This window comes from Rousettus aegyptiacus, unplaced genomic scaffold (assembly GCF_014176215.1).
Source record: "Rousettus aegyptiacus isolate mRouAeg1 unplaced genomic scaffold, mRouAeg1.p scaffold_m13_p_10, whole genome shotgun sequence".
Lineage (NCBI taxonomy): Eukaryota > Metazoa > Chordata > Mammalia > Chiroptera > Pteropodidae > Rousettus > Rousettus aegyptiacus.
In genome coordinates this window covers 97,328,166-97,349,974 of record NW_023416285.1, presented here as the reverse complement: position 1 = coordinate 97,349,974, position 21,809 = coordinate 97,328,166, and the positions used below count along the sequence as shown (strand labels likewise).

Below are 21,809 nucleotides of genomic sequence, written 5' to 3'. Positions count from 1 at the left end.
CAAAGGAGAGTGTTGGGCAGCAGCTCTGGTTTCTGGACCTGTCCCCAAGGCCCCTCCCCAAGCAAGAGAGGGAACAGGATCTGGGAGGAAAGGTGGGGAGGGCCCCGTGCCCCGCCGCTCCCCCACCCCGCAGAAGCAGCCCCGCAGGAGAGAAGCGGGGAGGAGGGGAGGACCTCGCTGTGACACCCCGTGGGTGACGGGCTGGATGCGAGGCCGCAGCGGGGCTGACGAGGTAATAATCACCGACCAGGTAAGAATAACCCAAGGACTGCAGACCGTGCCTCTGCCCATCCTGTTCCTCCACTGTCGTAACCACTTAGCAAAAACACCTGCCGGACCCACAGGCGACAGACACCCAGCGGCCAGGCGAGGCTTGCGCGCTCCAACGACTGAGCGCGCCGCCCCCACAAAGCGGGCTTCGTGAGGCTGCAGCCACGGGCTGGGACCCACGGCTTTGGGAAGCTCACGAGAGCGGGCGTTTGGGGGCGCAGAACTTGCCTTGCTCGCTCACCCTCAAACACCGCGTGAGCCGAAAGAGACGTGCCACCTGAGCGCGGCCGAGGCCGGAGCACATGTGCATGCGGGCCATCACCTGCGAGTCCCTCGAGCGTCTTCGGAGCTCAGGGGCTTCATGGCGCTCGCCTTCGGGCTCCGGCATTGTGTTTCGAGTGTGCGTATGTAATTGTGCGACTTGGTAGCTGTTTAGCGCTGCAGCTGAGAGCCAGAATCCTGGGGCCGGCTGGCGGGTTGGGAACCCAGCTCCAGGATTTATAAGCTGTGTGTCCTGGAGGGAGTTCCTCAGCCTCTCTGTGTATCGGCCGCCTCGTCCACGCAGGGGAGGGAATAACACCCCCTGTCTCCCAGGGTTTGGCGAGGAGAGGGCCTGCAACTCTAGATGAAACAGCTACGACAGCGCCCGGCACACAGCAAACGCTTTGAGTGGTTGCTGCTGGGGATAGTGACTCAGCCGTGCGCTAAGAGCTGGGTGAGTTATGTTCCCCTGCAGGGCCCAGGACGCTGAGTGCCTGGCCAGCCGCCGTGCGCTTGGCCAACTCCATCTCCAAACCCCTCGTTGGCCTCTTAGTGACAGGATGCACCTGGCCACCCCCTGAAGGGGCGAGGTCCACACCCAGGTAGCCCTGTCTCTCTCCGGGACAGCCAAAGGTTATGAGGCCCAGCCCGCCCCCTGGTGGGACCCGCTCGTGACGGAGCTGCCCTCCCCCCACCGGCTGGCCCGCAGGGACCCGCTCTCCTGGGGACCCGTGGCTGCAGGAAGGCACGTCCTCCACCCAGCACCATGTGCAGCCGTCCGGCAGAGGATGAAGGGGGCCACCCTCTCCGTCTCCTGCTCTCGCTGGGGGTCTGTCTTCTCCCCCACTGAGTCTGGGGAGGGGGCCGAGGGGGCCGGCAGGGTGTAACGTTACACACGCATCTGCTCATGCGCAGGAAAAGCCCTGCTCCCGCTCAGTCCCTTGACGACGTGTCTGCCGTTGGCCCCACACGCCACCCCAGACGCCACCCCGCTCTGCGACCCGTCTCCCCGCCCACGTGGCCGCACTGGTTTCGGGAGCCTGGGACCCTCGCGGAGAAGTGACTGAGACGGCACTTCGCCGGGACGTAGCCGCTGCTCCGGGGGCGAGCCCGGCTTTGGGAATCGCCCCCTCCCCCCCATGCCTTTCCCACAAACCAGAACAGGTTCGAAGCAACCGAAACTAGGCTTAAAAAACAACAAACCCCATGCCGCCAAATCGCATCGGGAAACCCGAGCGGGTGGCCCCCCCGTCCTTTGGGGCCACACGGCGACTTCGCTTTGCGTTGTTCGTTACGTGACCGGTGTCGTTCACCCCGGCCGGGCCGTCAGAGCGGCCACCAGACACTGCCCCGAGGCCTCTGCGCCCTGGCTCCTTTGGCCCTCACGGCCGCTCCGCAGAGCACGTGCTGTTCTCAGAGGGGGAAACCGAGGCACGGGGAGGTTGAGGAGCACCCCCGAGGCGCACGGCCAGCAAGCAGCCCAGTCGGGGTCCGCACCCAGGCGGCGAGCTCCGGGGTCCACGGCCTAACCCTCCGTGCTGCCCTCCGCCCCATCGCTCTGGCCCGCCTGTTCCGCACGTGGCCTGGAACGTTCTAGAAGGCGGAGCGGTGGTGCAAACATCTCGCGGGCGTCCTGCAGGCGCTCGGCGATGCCCGCGGTCGCCGCTGACACGGTGGTGGTGACCCGGGGACGACGTTCACCCCCACGCGGCCCGTGGAGACGGCGGGCGGGGGGCGGGGGGGGCGGGTTCTGCTCCGAGTCACAGATCGTGCTCAGAGCTCGATTTGGCGCCGAGCTCAGAGCCACCCTCAGTCCCGTCTGTCGACGCGCGAACTGGGGGCCCAGCCGCGCCCCTCCGCCAAACGCGTTCCCCAGCCTGCCGCCTCACCGTGACTCTGCATCTACTCATACTCACCGCTCTGCCCTCCTCCGCCTTAAAAAAAAAAAAAGGAAAAAGGAGTCATAGGGTGACAGAGAGCTGAAGCATCGGGCATCGGAGCAGAGGAAGCGGGGAGCCGACGGCCACCTCGGCGCGGCCCCGGGGTGCAGGCCGAGCCCCTCCCCGGCTTCCCCCGCACACTCCACCCGGCTACTGTCCTCTGACGGTCTCTCTGGTCGCGGCGGCCACGTCGGTTAGGGTGCCTCGAGGTCTTCACCTTACGGAGCCTCGGAATTCAGGCAGGATGCTCGCGGCGTGGTTCGCACACGATTGCATTTTCACGCTCACCCCTCAGTGCTTAACAGGAGTAAAACGCCCAACGTGAAAAGGAAGAGGACGCCCACCAGCACCTCCCTCAAGTGGCCGGCCGGAAGGTCTGGGGAAGACCTGAGGTACTCGGCGCCCCGGGAGTGGGAGGCGGGGTGCCCGGGGCTCAGCCTGGAGGGGGATGCGCTCTCCGACCTGCCACCGGGGCCCCAGGCGAGCCCCCCCTCCTGTCCCCGCGTTTCACCCAGCCCCTGGCGAGGCCCCCGAGCAGCCTCCCAGGCTCGGATGTGGGGGGAGCCGGGTCTGGTGCGAGGCCTTTCTGGGTCACTGTGGCTCAAAGGGCCGGCCTCCCACGGAAGCCCCAAGCTGGAGGCCTGTGCTGGCCCCAGGGGGCAGCCGGCGTGGCAAAGGCGTCCTGGGAACGGTGAGCCCGGCCAGCTGCGGGGACGGAGATGGACGAGGCGTGGGCTGGGCCCAGGCGGAGGAGGCCGGCGCAGCCCCGGGAGGCACACGCCGCGGCAGCCGCGGCCTTTGGAATGCAGCTGAGACTCGGGCTGACTCACCGCCCGACTCCGAACCTCAACACGAAACCACGCGAGGCGCCGCGCGAGGCCCTTGGGGACAATCCCAGGGCCAGCACTGAACCCTCCGGAGACCGTTAGCTCAGGCCCCTCACGAGGATCACACACGACGCACCGGGCGGTCCGTACTTCTGGATGCGTTGCCTCACCTCACGGTGGTGATCATTTTGCAACACGTATACGTATGTCAAATCGCTACGTTGTACACCTTAAAGTTGCAGGACATTGTATGTCAATTAAAGCACAATAAAGGCAGAAAACTAAAGGACGACAACAAAAAGAAAGACTGTGAAAGGATGATGACACAATTACCACTCTCGAGCGGCTCGCTGGGAGGTTCGGGGAGGCCAGCTGACAGACAGACGGACCGGAGGACCGGAGCCGTCGCAAGGACAGAGCCCACAGGAAGCCACGGAAATGCCGGGAGGGGCGGGAGCCTGTCAGGGACGTGAGGAAGGGTGGGGAGATGGAGAGACGGAGAGACGAGGCTCTTCGTGGTTCTCGCTTGTGGAGCCGGCGTGGGGGACCCCCGCAAGCCCCGTGACGAGGGAGGAAGCGCGAGAGTGCTCCCCTCACCGGAGCAGAAAGCCCCGGTTCTGGAGACCTGCGCTGGGCGTCATCTTCCCCAAATCACCGATCGAGTGGGGTGAAAGTTCTTTTTCTCGTGACCAGAACAATTCGTCTGTGTTTGGGGATGGAGACTTAGAAAATACAAACGAACCAACAGAAGAGTATATATAAATCGTGTGAATTGTCACCCACGGTCACCCCTCGTCCCTCTCGCCTTCTCTCCGTACGAGCGTGGTTTTGCTAAATCGTAATCGGTGCCCCTCAGTCCTCGTGCCGTCCGGTCTGGCGCCCGCGCATCGGGCTCACCTTAGTGAGTTCCTGGCAAGTCGCTGTGACTCGCGCCACCTTCCCCCAAAGGGCCAGGGCGCCCGGAGCCGGCCGGAGGCTCTGGGGCCGCCCTCCACCCCGAAGGGTGAAGTGGGGGGGCCGCTGGTGTAAGCGCCGGTCGCCCCGGAGTTGGGACAGGGGAACTCGGGGCCGTTTTCCTCCTCTGAAAGCCAGTCCCGGCGGAGGCGTGCGGCTCTCAACACCCAGCGTCTTCACGGCCGCAGAGGAACAGCCGTGACCTCGGCCGGCACACACGCGCCCCGCTGGGGGCATCCCACGTCCTGGAAGCAGCCGGCGTCTGCGGGGACATGCGGGGCCGGGGCGGGGCTGCCGTCAGCCGCAGTGCGGGGGGGAAGGCCGGAGACTCGGGCCCGGGATGGAGCCGGCATCTGCCAGCGGTTTCCCGCGTGCGCTAAGGCCAGGCGCCGGCTCGCGGGCCCCGGCGCAGACCGTCACGCGGGAGTCATCCTCCCCGCCTGGACTCCCGTCTCTGAACCACGTCGGTTACGGCCCTCTGGGTCGTCGACGGGGGTGTGAAGCAAAGCAATGACTCTCTCGCTCTGCGGCGGAGCGGTTCCCAGGCTGCACGGAGCCGGGACCCGCCTCACCGTGAGAACGGAGCGGGAATCTAGACTCCAGGCGACGGAGACCCGAAAAACCCCAATTCCCGGCGCCTACTCCCCATCCGGGGGTCGGGCGCCAGGAAGGTTAGGCTGCGTTAAGCCTGACTTTAAGAGTGTCGGGCAGCGGAGACCTAAAACCCACACTTGGGAGATCTCCAGAGTTACAGAGACGATACACCATCATCATTATTACCATTCTTAACAGCACATGAAAAATTTAGTTGCTATTAACTAGCCTCGTGGAGACTACGAAACACACAGGGGACCAGCCGGGGACGAGAATGGCGACCCGTCCTGGCTTCTCCATGAATTCGCTCCGTGCCCTTGGGCCGGTCACAGAGGTCGCGCCTCAGTTCCCTCTTCTGCCGGGTTACAGGTTTACAGGACCCGAATGTCCCTCCCCGCTGCCTCTCCGAGGTAAAGCCGCAGCGGACAACGTCACGCACGACTTGAGAAGCCGCCGTCCCGCTGCGGTGAGTGACGCGGGACTCCGTCTCTGCGTGACGAGCGCCCCGGGCCCAGGCCGGGGCTGAGGGCGGCACAGGACGGGGCCGGGCCGCTCGCCCTCTGAGCTCGGCCCCGCGAAGGCCCGTGATGCCGTGGCCACTTCGCGGCAACAGGGTCTCCGGTCCCTCGGCCTTCGGGTTCTGCCTTCGAGGTCACCCCGTCCCTCGGCGCTGCGGGAGAGGGGACCCCGGAAAGTATACGGAGGATGGCCTTTCGTCTTCAGAGAACGCTTAACCTCGCAGAAAAGGGCCTGACTTGGCTAAAAGACAGCGCCTAGCTCCCCCGAGGACGCTCACCGGCCATGACAGGTCCATCAGATCCTGGAAAAAAAGGAGGTTTGCCACCAGGCCTCTGCAAACGGTCTTCTCTCTGGCTCCCTTTCGTTTTCTGCAATTTTCTGCAGTTTTCTGCAAGTGACGGGCGGAGGCCTCGGCAGGGAAGGTCAGCCCGATGAGTCATTTCCTCCTCCGAAGGCATCTGACTCACCTCGGCTTCACCTCGCATGAGCCTGCTCCGAACCACGCAGCGAGGGGTCTTTCCCTGAGCGGCGTCTCCTGGTTCTGGGCTGAGCCCCACAGGTCACGCGGCTCCTGCAGGAAGCCCGGGGCCAGGGCTGTGGGGCTGAGTCCTGACCCCGCTCTGGGCTCTCAGCTCGACGGGGGCCTGTTTCTGCTCCACGGACCAGAAGGACAAGGCCACCCAGAGTCACGGGAGCGGGGCGTCCAGCCACGGAGTCCCGTCAGGAGCAGACCCCACTCGTCCCGAGCTCCCGGGAGACACGGGCGCCTTGCCCATCGCCAGCCTGGCCTCACGAGGAAGCGCGACAAAGGCTCTCACGAGACTGGACACTTGCTCGGCCGTGAATGTCACACCTGAGAAAGCGCAGGGGGTACATTCCACTTTCAAAAAGTCCTCCTTGTCCACTGACCGCATGTCTTCCGGGGTGCCCCCCGAGGCTGGCCGGAGGGAACCGCAGCTGACAGCCCTTCCCCGCCGTGTGCCCGCGGACACGCGGGAGCAGCCGGTCTCACACACGCGCGTGTGCGGCAAGCGCTGACCACGCCTTTGCGGCCCCAGAGGGGTGGGCACCGGAAGCCATGAGCAGAATGAGTCTCGGTGAAGACCCACCTGCCCCCAGCCTGGCTCCAGCCCCGGCGGCAGCGGAAGTGGCAAGGCCACCTGCGTCCAGACTCTCCCTGGCTGCACACAGATGGCTGCCTCCGCCCAGCCACACCTGCCGTCCCGGGCATCACAGTCTGCCCACGCCACAGCGCCCGGGGCTGGCCTGGGCCCGGCCGACAGCACCCTCAGACCGCACAGGGTGCCTGCTGGAGGCACTGAGCTCACAGCCAATGCCACCGGAAACTCCAGTGGCCGCAGATGGTCCCCCGAAGGGGGCCTGAGGTGCTGGAGAAAGCCAGGCTGTCCCTGCAGATTTGCCCACCCCAGGATCGGCCTGAGCACAGGCTGGCTGGGAACTCACCGAGTCCCACGTCCCATGAGGGTGACCCCACCTCCTGGGCTCCGAAGGGTGACCCAGGAGCAGGAGAACCGAGAGTGTGATCCGAGAGAGGAGACTGGCTGAGGAGACGAGGCGGCCTGAGGGACACTTCTCAGACCCCCACCTCGTCCTCGAGAGGCTACGACTGAGGCAGCCCGGGAAGCGGGGACCAGGCAGCAGCGTCCTGACACCTGGGAAGTGCGAGCTCCGGAGGGTTTCTCTTCCCGAATTCTACCCTTTCCCTGTCCAAACCATGCCTCGACGTCCCCGCGTAAAAGGAGCAAGACTATCAATAGCCACATTTACTGGGTACTGAGCGTGTGCCGGGCACATTTATTATTAACTCGTCTAATCCCAAGGGAGGCACGGGGCAGGGCGGAAAGCAGAAATAGCCCGCACGTTTTTTCCCAAGCTTTGTCGAGAGAATTCGAGGGAGAGTGTGCCTTGAAGAAACTTGCAGGCAGAAGAATTTTCCCCTGCCGAAGGACTCACCTGGCCCCCGAGGAGGGAACCAAGGGACAGGAAGAAGGAACGAGAGGGGGGACCGTGGTTCCTGGGGCAGGCGAGGGGTGGCGACCCGCGCCCACGTTCTTGCTCCCCTGAGGGACAGAGGAGGTGGACATGTGATCATGCGCCCCCCACCTCGAGCCGACGTGGAAGCCCAGGGCCGGGGTGGTGACCAGACCGGACAGTGGGCATCTCAGCTGCTGCCGTGTGCACTGAGCGCGGACATGACCCCAAAGCATTCGCGCCATTCGAGACCCCCAGAACGTGCCCCCAGCTCTGGGTGAGGGGGCCCGGGAAGGAGGGAGGCAGGAGACGGGGGTGGAGCCAGGGTCACCCACGCTGTCGCAGCAAAGTCGAGTCAGTGCTGTTCCTTTGGGAGCCGGCGTCTCGGCGTGAGAGCCACGGAGCCCGAATCCATCTCCGTGTCCAGCTCACTCCCCAGCCGCGCGGCAGTAACTAACTGTCTGCGGCGTGGCCGGAGGGGCCGGAGCGAAGCGGTCACAGGTGCTGCGAAGGCGGGCGCGCTGTTGGGCGGCGTCCTGCGGGGACCCCTGGGCGTCGCGGTCCTGTCCCAACAGCCCAGAGGCGTTCCGCTGCTTCCGCCGCTCACCCTCTCACCGTGGAGGTCCCCCGAGGCGACCACGACCTGGCGCGGCGCGTCCGACTGAACGCGGAGCCGGCACGACGACCCCGCCGTCACCTGTGCGGCCGGACATTTGGGCCATTTGCAAGATACAAAATGATGCCAGTCGTTTCCCTAATTTTTGTTCGTTTGTTTTGGAAAACATCATAAAATATTTGATAGCAACATTCGATGAGTTTACGTATTTTTAATGAACTAATAAGGCATGTTTTTAAAACTTCTCGGCTTTAAGTTTATGGGTTTGGGAAGAGCTGGAACAAAGAGCCGGAGGGGGGTCGGGTGGGAGGCACGGGAAGGCAGACCTGCGGCCGCCCGGCCGTCTGACCTTGACCAAGCCGCTCCACCCCTCAGGCTCAGGTACCACACGAAGACCCTGCACCGGAGGCTCCGAGGTCTCACGCTGAACAAGATCTCCGGCCGAGGCGGACGTGGGCACTCGGTGAGGTCAGTGGGGCCCTCCCGGAATTCTGGCCCCTTTCGGGTGCCATGGGAATGCTCAGTATGGGTTTGCTGGCTAAAAATAATGGCCCAAAGACCTGGGGGTCAGAGGGCTCCTCCCAGAGCCAGAAGGGGGATGATGTCAGCACCCCGGAGCCAGGAGCGACTCGGGGCGGCTCAGGTCTGTGGGTGACCGCGCAGGAACCCGCCATCCCCCTGCTCCTCCAGAAATGTCACCTGGAACCTCTCCCCACACCTGGAGTGTGTGTGTGTGCATGTGCGTGCATACACGTGTGCATGCGTGTGTGTGTGTGAGTGTGTGTGCAAGCGTGTGTGCATGTGTGTGCACGGCCCATCAAATGCCAGCAGCAATCTGCTCTGGACTTAGCCCAGAAACGGAGCTCGGAGCCTTGTCCGTCAGTCCGGCCCGGCCCGCCCCACGCAGTGGCCTCCGTGAGCAGCAATGCTGGGGGGCAGTGGGCTGTCATGACCAGCAGCGATGACATCGTTCCCCACTCCTCTGTGGGGTTATCGGCAACCTGCTCTGAAATGCGGTTATAAATACCCGATGGTCAGTAAACACGAGCTATTTCTGAATCGTACCCAGGAATAGCCAACTGCCCGAACAGCCAAGGTCGTTCCTCAGACCCTGGGAAAAATAGGAATGTGGACGGGGTTTATTTTTCCATCACCCGCGGCAGAATCGTTGCTTGCACATGTCTTATTATAGTTCTCGGTTTCCATTTTTTAAAAATCTTGTCATCTCGTGGCCTGGGGACCGAGAGAAGCGGGGGCAGGGAGAGGGAAAGACAAGGGGCCTGGGGCGGAAGAGTCTCGCCTCCTCCCCGGGTCTTTCGGTGACGTCCCGGAAAAGAGCACAGTCTCGGCTTCTACAGGGTCCTGACCCTGGTGGGCCTGAGGGAGGACCCCCCCCAAGATGGCGGGTGAGCCTAGGGGAACAGTATGAACTTCCAAACCCCAAAAGGATCAGGAGAGAGAGAGAGAGAGAGAGAGAGAGAGAGCGAGCGAGCTGGTAAAGGGAAGGCCACAAGAAAGACCGTGGGGACATGAGGCCATCGATCCCTCTGAACCCCCCCTTTGCCTCTGCAATCGGGGAGTCGTCCCAGGCCTTGTCTTCGGAATGACGGCTCATTCAGCTCTGTCCCCTCTCCGCTGCTCCGGGTCACGGGCGCAGTCGGGACCACGTGTGGTGGATGGGGCTGCTCACTCTCCACCGTCAGCACCCGACTCACGTGCTGACGAAGCCTCGCACGCCCACGTCCAACAGCCACGGCCCTCGGGAGCCCCCAGGGGCCTCGCGGTGCTTAGCTATTTGCTTTCTCTCTTTTTTTTTTTTTTAAATCTTGAGCCCTACCGTCTCCGTTATGGTTTAAAATCTTTAGACAAAGTGAGCTCCGTAAAGCCTCTGGCCACTCGTTCTAGTATCGAGCGGCCTCTCGTCGGCCCCTGGAGCACCACGCCCTCCGCGCGGCCCTGCGAAGCGGCCCGGGCTCGCTGTATTCGAGGTGTCGCCGGGGATCACACAGGTAGCACCCCACCGATGGGACTTTCTGGCCCTTCCGGGTCTGCAAACGTCGGGTCCTGGAGAGTCGAGGTTTGAGTCTTTGGTCTTGGGCCTGGGCAGAGACCCTGGGCCGCCAACCACCCCTCCCCGGCCCCAGGCCCCGGGCGGGGGTGGTGCGGTCCTGTCTGCAGAGGCCCCAGCCCTCCGGAGGGAGAGGTCCCTCTGTAATTCCTTGGAAAGGCTGCGCCCTCCAGCCGGGTCTGCTCACGCCTCGCCTTTGCCTCTCTGGACAAGGGGCTGCGGCTTCTCCTGCCAGGCTCCCAGCACCTCGCCCTCTGGTCCTGCTTTGGGTCTCCGCCCTCGGGGCCAGGTGCGTGTCTGAGCACCGGACGGACGTGGAGCTTTTAATTACACGGTCTCCACCAGTTGGTTAAGCCTTCAGATGGCTGCAGTAAACGGGTTCGGGGCACGTTTGGGGGCCCTCTGCCAGCCCTCGGCTGTGTGTGGTGAGACCCCTTCTGTGGGTTCCTTCTTGGGGAACCAGGGAGGGAGTGGGCAGGTGGCCCTGTCGCCCAGGACGCCACAGAACCAGGCTCCCAGCCCGCGCCCCTTAAACTCACACAGTTACGCGGACGGGTACGCCTCGTCTCGCCGTGTGCGTTCACAGGTGGAAGGCGAGACCCTCCGCCGGCAAAGGGGCTGCAGCTCGCTTCACCGGGACGCCGGCTGCGGGACGTGTTCCTGTCCGCCCGTCCCACCTCAGCAAAGCTAGGAGACACGGGGCGGCCCCCCGAGGCCCACTGTGGCTGGAGTCCCGGCTCTGCCCCCAACGGGAGCGTGACCGTGTGCGGGACCCTGAACCTCAAACTCGGGACGGCGGTAACATGCGTCCCCTGCAGACGACGTGAGGATCTAGGGAGACGGCCCGTGTGAAAAGCGTGGACCAAACACCAAGCCGCCGTGACGATCTGTTTCTCCCGCATCGGGCTTCGAGGCCGTCTTTGGGAAGCCGAACGACGGCGAGCCGTCTGCGAACCCCGCCCCACGTTCCCGATGACGGCACTGGGCTTCGGAGGCGAAGCTCCCGGCAGAACCGCGAGGCCGCACGCGGGGCCGTGCCCAGGTAGGGGGCTGCCCCACTGAGGGACACGGCGGCGGGAGGGGCTTGCTGGCCTGAGCCTCACAGAGCGTCCGGTGTTCAGGAGGGGACAGGAACAGGTCCTGGAGGGCCGAGTCCGTGGAGGGCGCGGGTGGGCAGGATCGGAGGCCGCGGCGTGGAGGGCAGAACCCTGGCTGGATCCATCATGCCACACGGGCCTGTGCTGGTCCAAAGCTGCGAGCAGCATCTCAATGTCCCTGTCTGAGGTGGAAGGACCCCAGACCCCCGGCTCCCCACAAGGCAAGGTAGTCGGTCCCAGCAGGGTCCCGGCCGCAGCTCCTGTGGCTTCGTGGCCTGGCTGAGCTGTGGCTCGGAGCGTCCCCCCGAGTCTCTCCTGCCCACTGTCCTGTCCGGAACGGCCGCCTGTCACTCTAAGAAAGGGCCTGGAACAGAGACAGGGGGCCGACAGGCAGTGAGCAACGCCCCCACCTGGACCGCGGCCTACGGGGTCGGCGAGCCCCCCCCCCCCGCCGCCCCCACCCCTGAGCCCCGCAGTGGTGCGCAGCACAGGCACGTGCTGACCTCGGTGGGCCGCTCCTTCTGGCCCCCCAAGCTCGCCCCGGAGAGGCTGGGGGGCTGGGAGGCTGCAGGGCCGAGGAAGAGGGGGGCAGGGGACGGGGAGTGACCCTTACCCGGACACCTCCTCTGAGTCCCCAAGTGCGTGCGAAGAGGCCACCTTCAGCCCTGCCTCGCGGGGGCTGTGCCCTCCCCACGCCCCATTCCCACGACCACCCCCCACCCAGCAGAGCCCTTCCCCCGGTGCAGAGGGACCCCCCGAAGCAGAGCCCTTGGCCCCAAAGTCGCGGACTTAGCACAGTGCTCTTTTAAGTGGTTTGGAAGGGAATCCGCTCTGGGTTTTGAGGCGAGACGCATTTTTTTAACTTTTCCTCTTTCGTGAGCTGTTATGACTGGTTTTGGGGCCTGGCTTGTGGAGCACGGGAGGATGCACGGGGGATGGGGGATAGGGGGATGGGAAGATGGGGGGGTGGCGGGTGCGGAGACGCGGAGAGCGGGCTGAGGGGGGCCGGGCACCCCTGCCCAGCGTGGGCGGAGGGCGGGCCAGCCTTCCAGGGCTGCCTGCCAGCCCGTGCCCCTGGCCGGATGCGGCTCCACCCCGAAGGGCAGCAGCGTGGCCACCTGGGCAGTGGTTTGGGGTCTAAGAGGTCCATCCAGCGAATGGGAAGAAGGGAGAAACGGACCTGCGGACGCCCGTGGAGGGGCCTCCCGCGTTGTGCTTTCGGTGGGCTCCAAGCTCAGGTGTTACCCACACTCCCCGAAATGCTGCTCAGGCGCCCGCAAAAATCCAGGGGCTAGGATTTGGGTTCCGGCCACCCAGGCCCCCCAGGCCCCAAGAAGCACCGTGTGTGCCCTCGGCCAGGGGTGGGGGGCGCATGCCTGGTCGTGGCCCAGCTCCCAGCCCTTCGCACCGGGGGCTGAGCGCCAGGGAGAGTGGGGTGCTGGGGTGCACCTTGCCACACACATTCCACAGTGACCGAAACCCCGGGCGAGGCTGTCAAGGCTGCCCCCCCCCAAACATGCTCCGGGGAAAGGCTGCTCTGAAAAACGGACTATTTTTTCATCCCCGGCTCCCAGAGTTCCAAGGTACTAAGATTCCATTTAAAACAAAAACAACAAAGAAAGGCTAGAAAAGAATCGCCGCACCCGCCCGTGGACATTATTCGTGCTTTCAACAACATTTCTGCGGCATTATTTCACCTGGACAGCGGGTTAAAAGAAGGCCGATTCCTGGGCCCTCGCCCAGACCGGCGAAATCGGCGTCAGGCCTGGAACTCTGTGTTTCAGCCAGCACCCCAGCTGGCTTCTGCACCACGCTTACGGGGGCGCTGGAGACGCCCAGACATCTAAGGGCAAGAGACTCTGCAGCGCCGCGAAGGCCCTGCAGAGAACCAGCAGCCAGCCGCAGAGCTAAGCGGGAGCTCTCGGAAGATCTGCTGTCGGATGGGAGAGGAACGTGCCCGCGGCTCGGCCCCCACCCCCCGCTTGCCTGCACCCCCAGAACGCAGCAACGGGAAGGTGGGAGGTTCTAGTTTCCAGGTGCGGGGTGCCTGGAGACCTGCGTCCAGACAGCCCCTTGCCTCCAGCCGGGCCCCGCCACCCCTCTCTCTGCCAGGGTCTGGGAGAGCAGTGGGGGAAGGCAAAGGTCACATGGGCCCCAGGGACATGTAACAGGCTGGTGGCCCGTGCAACGGCCTTTCTCACAGAGCAGATGAGAACCAGAGAGGGGGAGCGACTTGCCCAAGGTCACCCCCCCCCCGCCCCCAGGCAATGCCGGGCGGAAATGGGACCCGGCTGTCTGGGCCCGGCGGGCCCTGGGTACTTTTTTCCCCCAGAACTAGCAGTTGGGAGCAGAGGGGCCTGGGAGAGCTTGAGAGTCCGCCCCAGCGTTTCAGACAAGGAATATGGGGCCCAGCAAGGTGCCTGTCCTTCCCGGGGCCACGCAGCGCCGTGGTGACAAGTCAGGTGGCAGCCCGGCCCCGCCTCCCGGATCGTCGTTTTCCTGGAACTGTGATGCTTTTAGTGTCCCGGGAGTTTCGGGGGGGTGGGGGGCGTTCCTGGGGGTGCCAGGGAGAGGCGGGCCCTCTAGATCAATGCTCTGCTTTGGCCCAGGCCTCAGACAGAGGGCAAACCCTGCCGGACCTGGCCGCCACACTGACGGGCTCAGAGACTCAGGCGGGCAGGACCAGGCCTGGGCGTTGGTGCCCCCGTGTGGCCACACGCTGAAACGCCAGGCTGGGGACCAAAGCTGGAGGGGCCGCTTCACCTGAGTTTGGCCCTAACCTTTCACCCACACGGGTCAGTGAGCTGCTGAGCTGAGGAGGTCTGCATGAATGGAGACTCAGGCCGTGACTGTGTGCCTGCCACTGGCTGACCATTATCTGGGGGTAAATCTTTAGCTCATTCATGAAAGCTGAGGACGTGCAGAGGACCCCAAGCTTAAAGCTTAGTGGTGACGTTGAAAAGCTTAGGGTGACGTTAAAAAGCCAACCTCGAGAATCCCCCCTGGGTTCTGCCTTCGGCAGGGACAGAGGCCCAGGCCCCTCCGCCCAGGGCAGCCCCTCAGCCCCCACCCCAGCACTAAATCCCCACTAAGACCCGTGGAGCCGGCTTACCCCCAGACCCAGCATGGACAGCCCTCAGGCCCACAGTGTCTGCGGGGCCTCGACTCTGTTGTTTGGGGGGACTCAGGGAAAACAGCAAAACCCGAGGCTCGGGGGGAGCTCCTGCCATGTCATAGACTGCTTTTGTGAGGGGGCATTCAAACGATGATCGGGGCTCTGCTTCCCCAGACCCTTGGGAAGCGGGACGGGCTCTCCCTGGTCCCCGTCGCCCACCGCCGGCCACGCCCAGAAGCCCCCCCATCCCTCCCCTCCTCAAGCCGCCGACAGCCACTGCCGTGCGACGTCCTGGCCCTCTTCTCCCTTGTTCCCCACCTGGAAATCGAGGCAGCACGAAAGGAGTTATTAGGGTGCGTGTGTGTGTGTGTGTGTGTGTGTGTGTCTCTGCGTGTTGGAGCGAGGATCGGAGAAGTCGAGTAGCCTTTCTGCAGAGTTAGACTGTGAAGGTCTAACTCTTCTCTTTTCCATAAGGGAGAGACGTTAAAGGTGGCCAGAAATGAGTAAACCGAAGAGCCCTTACCGACCGATTAGTTGGAGATATTTTTTCAAAAAGAGAGCAGTGGAGCTACTGGGTGCTACTTACTCTCTGTTCTTCCATCATGAGAGAAAACTCACGTTGTTTGGGATGGCAGTATGCCCGAACTAAATAACAAACAGAACCAAAAAGAAAAAAAAAAACAAAGCATCGTATTTCCCCATCTTCTTTGCCTATACGGGAGGCCAGTGAGATGGAAAGGCGCTACTGGGCGGGGCCGCCAGGCAACACAGCCTATGTGGCCGGCGGACTCTCCTTTGTCTTCCTGCCCGGAACCCGGCGATGACTGGAGCTGCAGCAGCCACTTTGGGAACGTGAGGAAAGGCAAGAACGTTGCAAAACCTGTGGCCCTGGCTTGCTTGAGCTTCTGCGCCAAGAACTGGCAACCCATGACCCATGAACCAAAACTGGCCCACCACCTGCTCTTGTAAATAAAGTTTTATTGAAATGTAGCCATGCTCATTCATTTGTCTGTGGCCGAGTTTGTCCTATAATAACGGTAATTGGGACAGAAACCATGTGCCCCCCTCAAAAAAAAACAAAAATATTTACTATCCGGTCCTTGACAGAAAAAGTTTGTCAACCTCCACACTAAACCCCGGGCAGTGACTGCCTGCGCGGAGACTTCCGTGAAAATAAGGGATCCCGTGTTTGACACACGAAGTCAGGCTTCTGTTACTCACAGTCTCGTTGGTGTAGTAATGTTTACACTCCGCGCACTTAGAGTTCACACCACTGGGGAGCGGGCCCTGACGTGACAGGGCCGGTGTCCTCCCCAGAGGAGGGGGTGGCACGGGGGATGCGCATGCCGAGGATGACCGCGTGAGGGCGCGCCGAGGAGCGAGGCCCCGGGAGAGGCCGACCCCGCGACGCCCGGGCCTCGGACCCGCGGCCTCCAGGACTGCGAGTGCACGGACGTCTGTCATCTAAGCTGCCGGGTCCGTGCCGTCTGGTCACGGCCGCCGGGGCTGCCTGAGGCGGCGTGAGGACACGCCACAGGGATAGCGAAGGGCTTAGCTCGGAGAGCTGTCCCCACGCGGGCGGCCGGCTCGCTCCCCGAGCGTGGGTTTCCCTCGGCTGGACTCGGAGGCCGGCATCGCCGTGGGCGCTGCGGCTCCACACGCTCGCTTCTTCCCGCAAACAGCCCGCTTCGCCCCGGAGAGGGAAAGCGCGCGGCCGGGCATCCTCGGGGCGTTTTGGCCGCTGCCGCTGTCCTTGTGCCGGGCTCAAGTGTCCGTCTTCCGTCCAACGCTTGATCTCCTGAGATGCCGGTATTTGGGGAAAGAGCGTCCCCTGAGCCTCGGTCGAGCTCGCGCGGGGGGTGTTTCTGCTGCCTCGCCTCCCTCCGCCTGGTGCCGGGGTTCGGCCCCGTCAGGGGAAACGCGGACCCTGCGGTGCCCGGTGGCCCGTGGGGCCGGGACTCAGCGCTGGGCCAGGGAGCGGCCTCTGCGCTTTGCCGCAAAGGGAAGACGAGGGCCGGAACGTGAAATCCGCCTCCGGGAAGGGCGCGAAGGCTGCTCGGTCCTCGCGGCGGAGAGAGCCGTATCCTTTCTTTCGCCTCGCGTGCCCAGACCTCCCACAGGGCGGACGTCAGGCCAGCAGGACGGGGAGACGTTCTCAAAAGAGGCCGCGTTTGGCACGGGTCGGCACACACCTTCTGTCGGACCTGGGCGCAGTGGCAGACTCGCTAGCTGGCCCCGCTCCGTGCCGCCTCCGCCGCACGGCCGCCCGGTTCCCCCGGCGTCCTTCGAGGCGGGCCCCGCTGTCCCCGACAGGCTGCAAGTGGCAGGGACGTGTGTCCCTGCAGGCGGAGGAGGCAGGACGGAGGGGCATGTCTCCTCCCCGTGGTTTTGCTGCCTCGTCTGTGGCCACAAGCTTCAGCGGAGAACGCAGAGGTCCCCGAGGGTGGCGAGGAGCAGGGTCCCCTTGGCCCCACGTTCCCTGTGCCTTGGAGGGAAAATCAAGTCTCATTGGAGCCCGTGGGGTTTGGGGTTGCTCATCGCAGCAGCTGGCCTCTCCCGACTGATACCAAGACTCAAGAATGAAGCGTCAGAGAGGGTCCGAACGAGCTCTCAGCCTGTCAGGGACGAGGGTCCCGGTCCTTCCACCGTGGGTTTCACTGCTCACAGGGTGACAGCGGCGGACACCAGGGCTTTCACAGGACAGAGTCAGGGCCGGGGCTCGGCTGCACACGCCCACCTCGGGGCGGGCCGCGGACGACCTGCCGTGGCGCTGCTCGGGCCCCAGCGGTCCCCACGGGAGGCGGTGCTCCCGGCCACCCCGTCGTGCTTTCCTTGCGGGGGTCAGGCGATTGCCCCGAAGTCGGCGTCCAGACTCACTCACTGTCCCGGGAGGACCTGGGGACACCTGTTCGGGGCGGGACGCGGGCCTTCGAAGGGAACAAACGGTTCCTCTTCTCTCTTGAGTCGAGCCTCGTCCGGGGAAAGGCTGAGAAGCGGGGACACCAGGACGGCGTCCGGGGGTGGCCCGCCACCCGCTCGCAGGAGGCAGCCTGGGAGGGAGACGGGCCGGCCTCTGCCGCCCCCTTACGCCCAGCCTTGCAGCGGGCTCCGGCGGAAGGTTCAGCCCGCTGCGCCCTGGGCTGCAAGGCGTCAGCGGCGGAGAACTGTCCCGTTCTTGGAAGCAAAGATGACCAGGCGGCAGGGTCTCCACCTCCAAGCCCAGAGGTCAGCGATGGTCCCCAGGGAACAGTGACCTTTAGACCGTCACGGGCAGCATGGGCACCACAAGATGACCACAGGAAGGCCAGAGTGCAAGACTCAGAGGTCCCCCACCCCGGGCCCCACCCCAGCACCCACAGAAACACGGAAATCGCGGGGCTGCTCTTGGGGGGCTGACTCCCCAGAGCAAAGCTTGCGAGGACTCTCTCGGCGTCATTCTTTGGGTCACAGGGAAGTGACCTCCACGTCTCAGCTTGGCAGCGGTCAGCGGCGCCGAGGTAGAGGTCTCTCTGCTGTCCCCGAATCGCTCCCGTTCATCCGCCAATTCCCTCGGCGGTCAGAACACGCTGCGGAAAACGGTGATTCTCACCTGCCCCGCGGCCGCCGCCGGCCGGCCTCCAAGTGCGGCTCCCCCACGGCCCAGGGGTCCCCAGAAGTGGCTAGGAATGCAGGTTCTCAGGCCCCGAACCAGAAACTGGGAGTGGGGCCCGGGAACCTGTGTTTCGAGGAGCCCCCCAGCGGACTGAAACACCCCGAAGGTTTGGGGAGCCCTGAAACGGAGCCTGGGAGCGCTGCGTGGCCACCCGCGTCTCCTTCCCGGGTGACTCGGGGCGAGGAGTCCGCGTTTCAGGCCCGTCTGAGCCTGGGACCCGGGGAGCCCCGCCACCCCCCCCACTCTCCTCCATCCCCTCGCCCCCCAACAGAACACACCGCGTGGTAGGCGGCAGGCTGTGCTACCCGGTTTAACAAATGCGACGTTTTACATGACCGTGCTTGGCAAACGACGGGTCCTCGGTTCGTGTTTGCCCAGAAAACGTGAATTATGAATCCTGGTGTTAGGGTTCCCAGGGAAACAGAACCAGGGGACGGGGACATGCACACACACGCGCGCACACACACACACGCACACACACGCACACGCGCGCGCGCACACACACGCACACGCGCACACGCACACACACGCACACACGCGCACACACACACACACACACGCACACACGGAGGGGGTCGGGACAGCAGGATTTATCACGAGTGGCTCCCAGTGACAGAGGCTGAGAAGTCCCATGGCCTGCCATGGGCAAGCTGGAGAATGAAGAAGCCAGTGTGAGGTCCAGTCCACACCTGAAGGCCTGAGAACCGGGGGAGCCAATGGCCCAAGTCCCAGCCGAGGGCAGGAGAGGATGAATGTCCCGGCTTGGCAGCCAGACGCCCCTCCTCTGCCTCTGCTCTCTCCCCGCCCTTGACAGATTTGACAGATCAGATGCTGCTCACTCGGTTCACCACCGATGCAAATGCTAATCTCCTGCAGAGCCGCCCTCAGGACCCCCCAGTGGTAAGGTGTCAGCTACCTGGGCATCGCCTTGGTCAGCTGCCCGCCTTCCCCCAGGTTTCGTCTCTTCGTGACCCGGGCAGACCCGAGCAGAGTGGCCCCAACCGTCACAGGCAGCCGGTCGAGCATTCCCAGAATGCAAAGGGACATGTTGTTGCAGGCTGGCCTCGGAGCTTGGAACATTCATTTCCATAAAGAAATGTGTTGGGGCTTGGGTCACGGTCTCCTCGTTCCCAGAAACGTCACCTACCTTTATCGAGTCCTGTTTCAGGGCCCCACGGGGTCGGTCCGTGGGCTAGGTCAGGCAATCAGCAGACACCTCAGTCGCCTCTCAGGTGTGCCCCCCAGGTGTGCCTCTCAGGTGTGCCCCCCCGGGGCCCGGCAAGTGCAGGTGTGGGGCTTCGGGTTTGGTGTCATCCGGCCTTTCAGATAACATCGCTTCGATCAGCACCACCTTCACCCCACACTGGGCCCTAGCAGCAGCCTGTTCTGAATGGGAAGTTCTCGTCCCTGCAGAGCTCTGGCTGCGACGCCCTCTGGTGATGTCACAAAGGGCAGGGGCAGACCACAGACTAGGCGACCCCGGCATGGCCCGGCACCCTCCCCCCGCCCGCCAGCAGCCTCTTCCCCCCACTCAGCGCCTCCATCCTTCCCCCTGGCCGCCCTTCTGGTCCCGTTTCCAACTGGCTAGTGTATGGAATGCAGTCATAGTCTTGCTGTATTTCTTGAATGAAATTTTACACTCTTTGCTTTTTTATGAGAAACAAAGGACCCTCTGACTCCCCAAAAGGAAAAACTAACGATTGACCCTTTGAATGTGGCTTATGACAGATTTTTTCCTATGGCTCGTTCATCTCAATTTTTTAGAATCACCTGTTCTGCGAGGTGTGGATTCCCAAGGGATCCCATGGCAGAATCTCTGGGCGCCTTGAATGGCCACTTCTGGCTCTTTGGGAAAAATAAGCATAAGAAAGGGTTACGGTCAACTCTTCACCGTGCAACACGGGCTTAAACATCATTCTCCCCTGTACCAATAATCCAAGTCCTTACCAAGCTCTGTAAACAACATCACGCCATGAATATAAACACAAGGTTTTTGTGTTATGCAGTTGCGTTTGTTAGCCCCAGACTTGAGAAGCAGGGTCAGGGTCGTCTCGGCTCACCTCCCCCAAGAGCAGGGTTAGTGCTTCCTTCCCGTTTGCTCCTATGTCTGCTCCCTGCGAACAGCGAGCGCCTTCAGGGCCAAGGTTTGTTTATGGGTTTTTTGTTTGGTTGGTTGGTTTGTCTGTTTGTTTGTATCCTTAGTACCCAGCAAAGAGCATAAAATAGAGTAACTAATTTGAAAAAGGATAACAAAGAAGAAAGGAAAATAGGATGGACGGACAGACAAATGGATGGATGGACGAACAGGTGGATGGATGGATAAAGCGGACCAAGCAATGAGTGAACGTTCTTGCCTCTTGCCTGATCTTAAGCTCTGTCTCTAACACAGCAGAGTGGGCCTCAGGATTCAGGGTAACACCGAGAGTCAATGGGAGTTTCCTTGTTGATCACACAGAAAGCAGAGAACTAAACTAACTGTACGTCCTGGCTCAGAGTTCAGATGCAAATTCTCTTTCCACTCTGAAGTCTGTGGTTCTTGAGAACCGCACACCTGGAGACCAGCTGCGGGAATGCGTGTGTGTGCGTGTGTGTGTGTGTGTGCGCGCGCGTGTGTGTGTGTGAGGGGGGCAGGGGAGAGAGCGCTGCCATGAATCTTTATGGTTTTGGGACCTTCGGCTTTTAGGAGGCACCCTGTTTAAATGGGACCCACTTAAGACACATTTTCATTCAAATTGCCATTCAAAGATCACAAGACTCACGCCAACAGAACTAGGGCCTCGCTGTCAATGCCATGCGGTACCGACACCGAGAAAGACTCCGGGGTCCAGAAGTATTTTCCAGGCCATTACAAGGGGAACAGTAAATGCCACAGTCCTGCCCAGAGGGCGGGAAAGCTACACCCTCGTGGTCCGTCCCGGCTGGCTTACGACTGTGAGACGGCTCGGCTGCTCGTGACATGAGCGAGGGGCGGGGGAGCCAGTCCTAGGGTCGTTTCGTGAATCAAGGAACTCAACCGCCTAAGAGTAAAGAGTTTTGCCCCCTAGAAAGAAAGCGCGAAGGGCAGTTCTAACGAGCAGCCCCGGGGAGGACATGGACACGCAAGACATTCTTTCCACGTCAAACGACTTCGAAGCTCTGCGCAGACTCAGCCAGGTGAGCATCGGTGGGCGATCACCGGTGGCGTTCCTGTGCCAGCGTCAGCGTCGGCCTGGGAAGGAGCGGGGGAGAAGACTCTCCTTCCTTCCCCGGGGGCCCCCCTTCTTCCCTGCACCTCCCTCACCCCACCTGCAGAGGGCAGGCAGTGCCCAGGAGGGAGGCCGGGAAAGGGGGCGTCAGGCGACATCCCCCTTCAAACAGGCGCGGGCAGGCCCCGCGAGCCACACAGCACGCTCGAGCCCGTAGGGTCCCGTCTACGCAAGGAAGGGGCTGCGACCTGTCTCCTCGTCCAAAGATGAGGCCGGTCCAAAAAAAAAAAAAAAAAAAAAAAGCGTCATGACCTGTTGCGGAATCCAAGATCCTGTGTCCCAGAATCCGACTCTGCGGCCGACGGGAAGCCAGAAGGCGTTCTCAAACAGAACTCGGCTCGCAGCTCTCACACAGATCGCGCCCTCTTTTTTTAAAAAAAGGCGTTTCTGCCCTTCGTCTCTCGACCGCGCTTTAGATTTTTGTCATGTAAATAAAAAAATAAATAAACGCCAAAACACCTGGAGCACGACGCCCACGCATGCCCCGTTTTCGCCGCCCAGCGGGGACAGACAGCGGCATTCCGCAGGTGTGCCGCCCCTGCTTCTGGGACACGGAATGTCACGGAGCACCGACGTTCCCTTCGTTCCTGTCCCCACAGCCCGCGTCCCCTCCTCGCCCAGCGGCGAGCGCGGCGTGACCCGGCGTGTGGGGCCCGTGA

General features: G+C 62.9%; 1 protein-coding gene and 1 long non-coding RNA gene across 2 annotated transcripts; both read left to right on the top strand.

Moving 5' to 3' along the window:
- The first annotated feature begins 2,288 nt into the window (after window positions 1–2,288).
- LOC107501641 lies at window positions 2,289–11,555 on the top strand. Its single transcript, XM_016128007.2, is given in 4 exon segments — window positions 2,289–3,223; window positions 3,225–3,767; window positions 8,349–11,083; window positions 11,163–11,555. Coding segments are annotated over 3 exon segments (1,023 nt in total). The 5' UTR covers window positions 2,289–3,023; the 3' UTR covers window positions 8,629–11,083; window positions 11,163–11,555.
- A 2,026-nt stretch (window positions 11,556–13,581) lies between these two features.
- Window positions 13,582–15,243, top strand: LOC118608335. The gene is made up of 2 exons (XR_004952991.1): window positions 13,582–14,022; window positions 14,728–15,243. It is a non-coding gene; the product is annotated as an uncharacterized LOC118608335 (long non-coding RNA).
- Window positions 15,244–21,809: the final 6,566 nt, after the last annotated feature.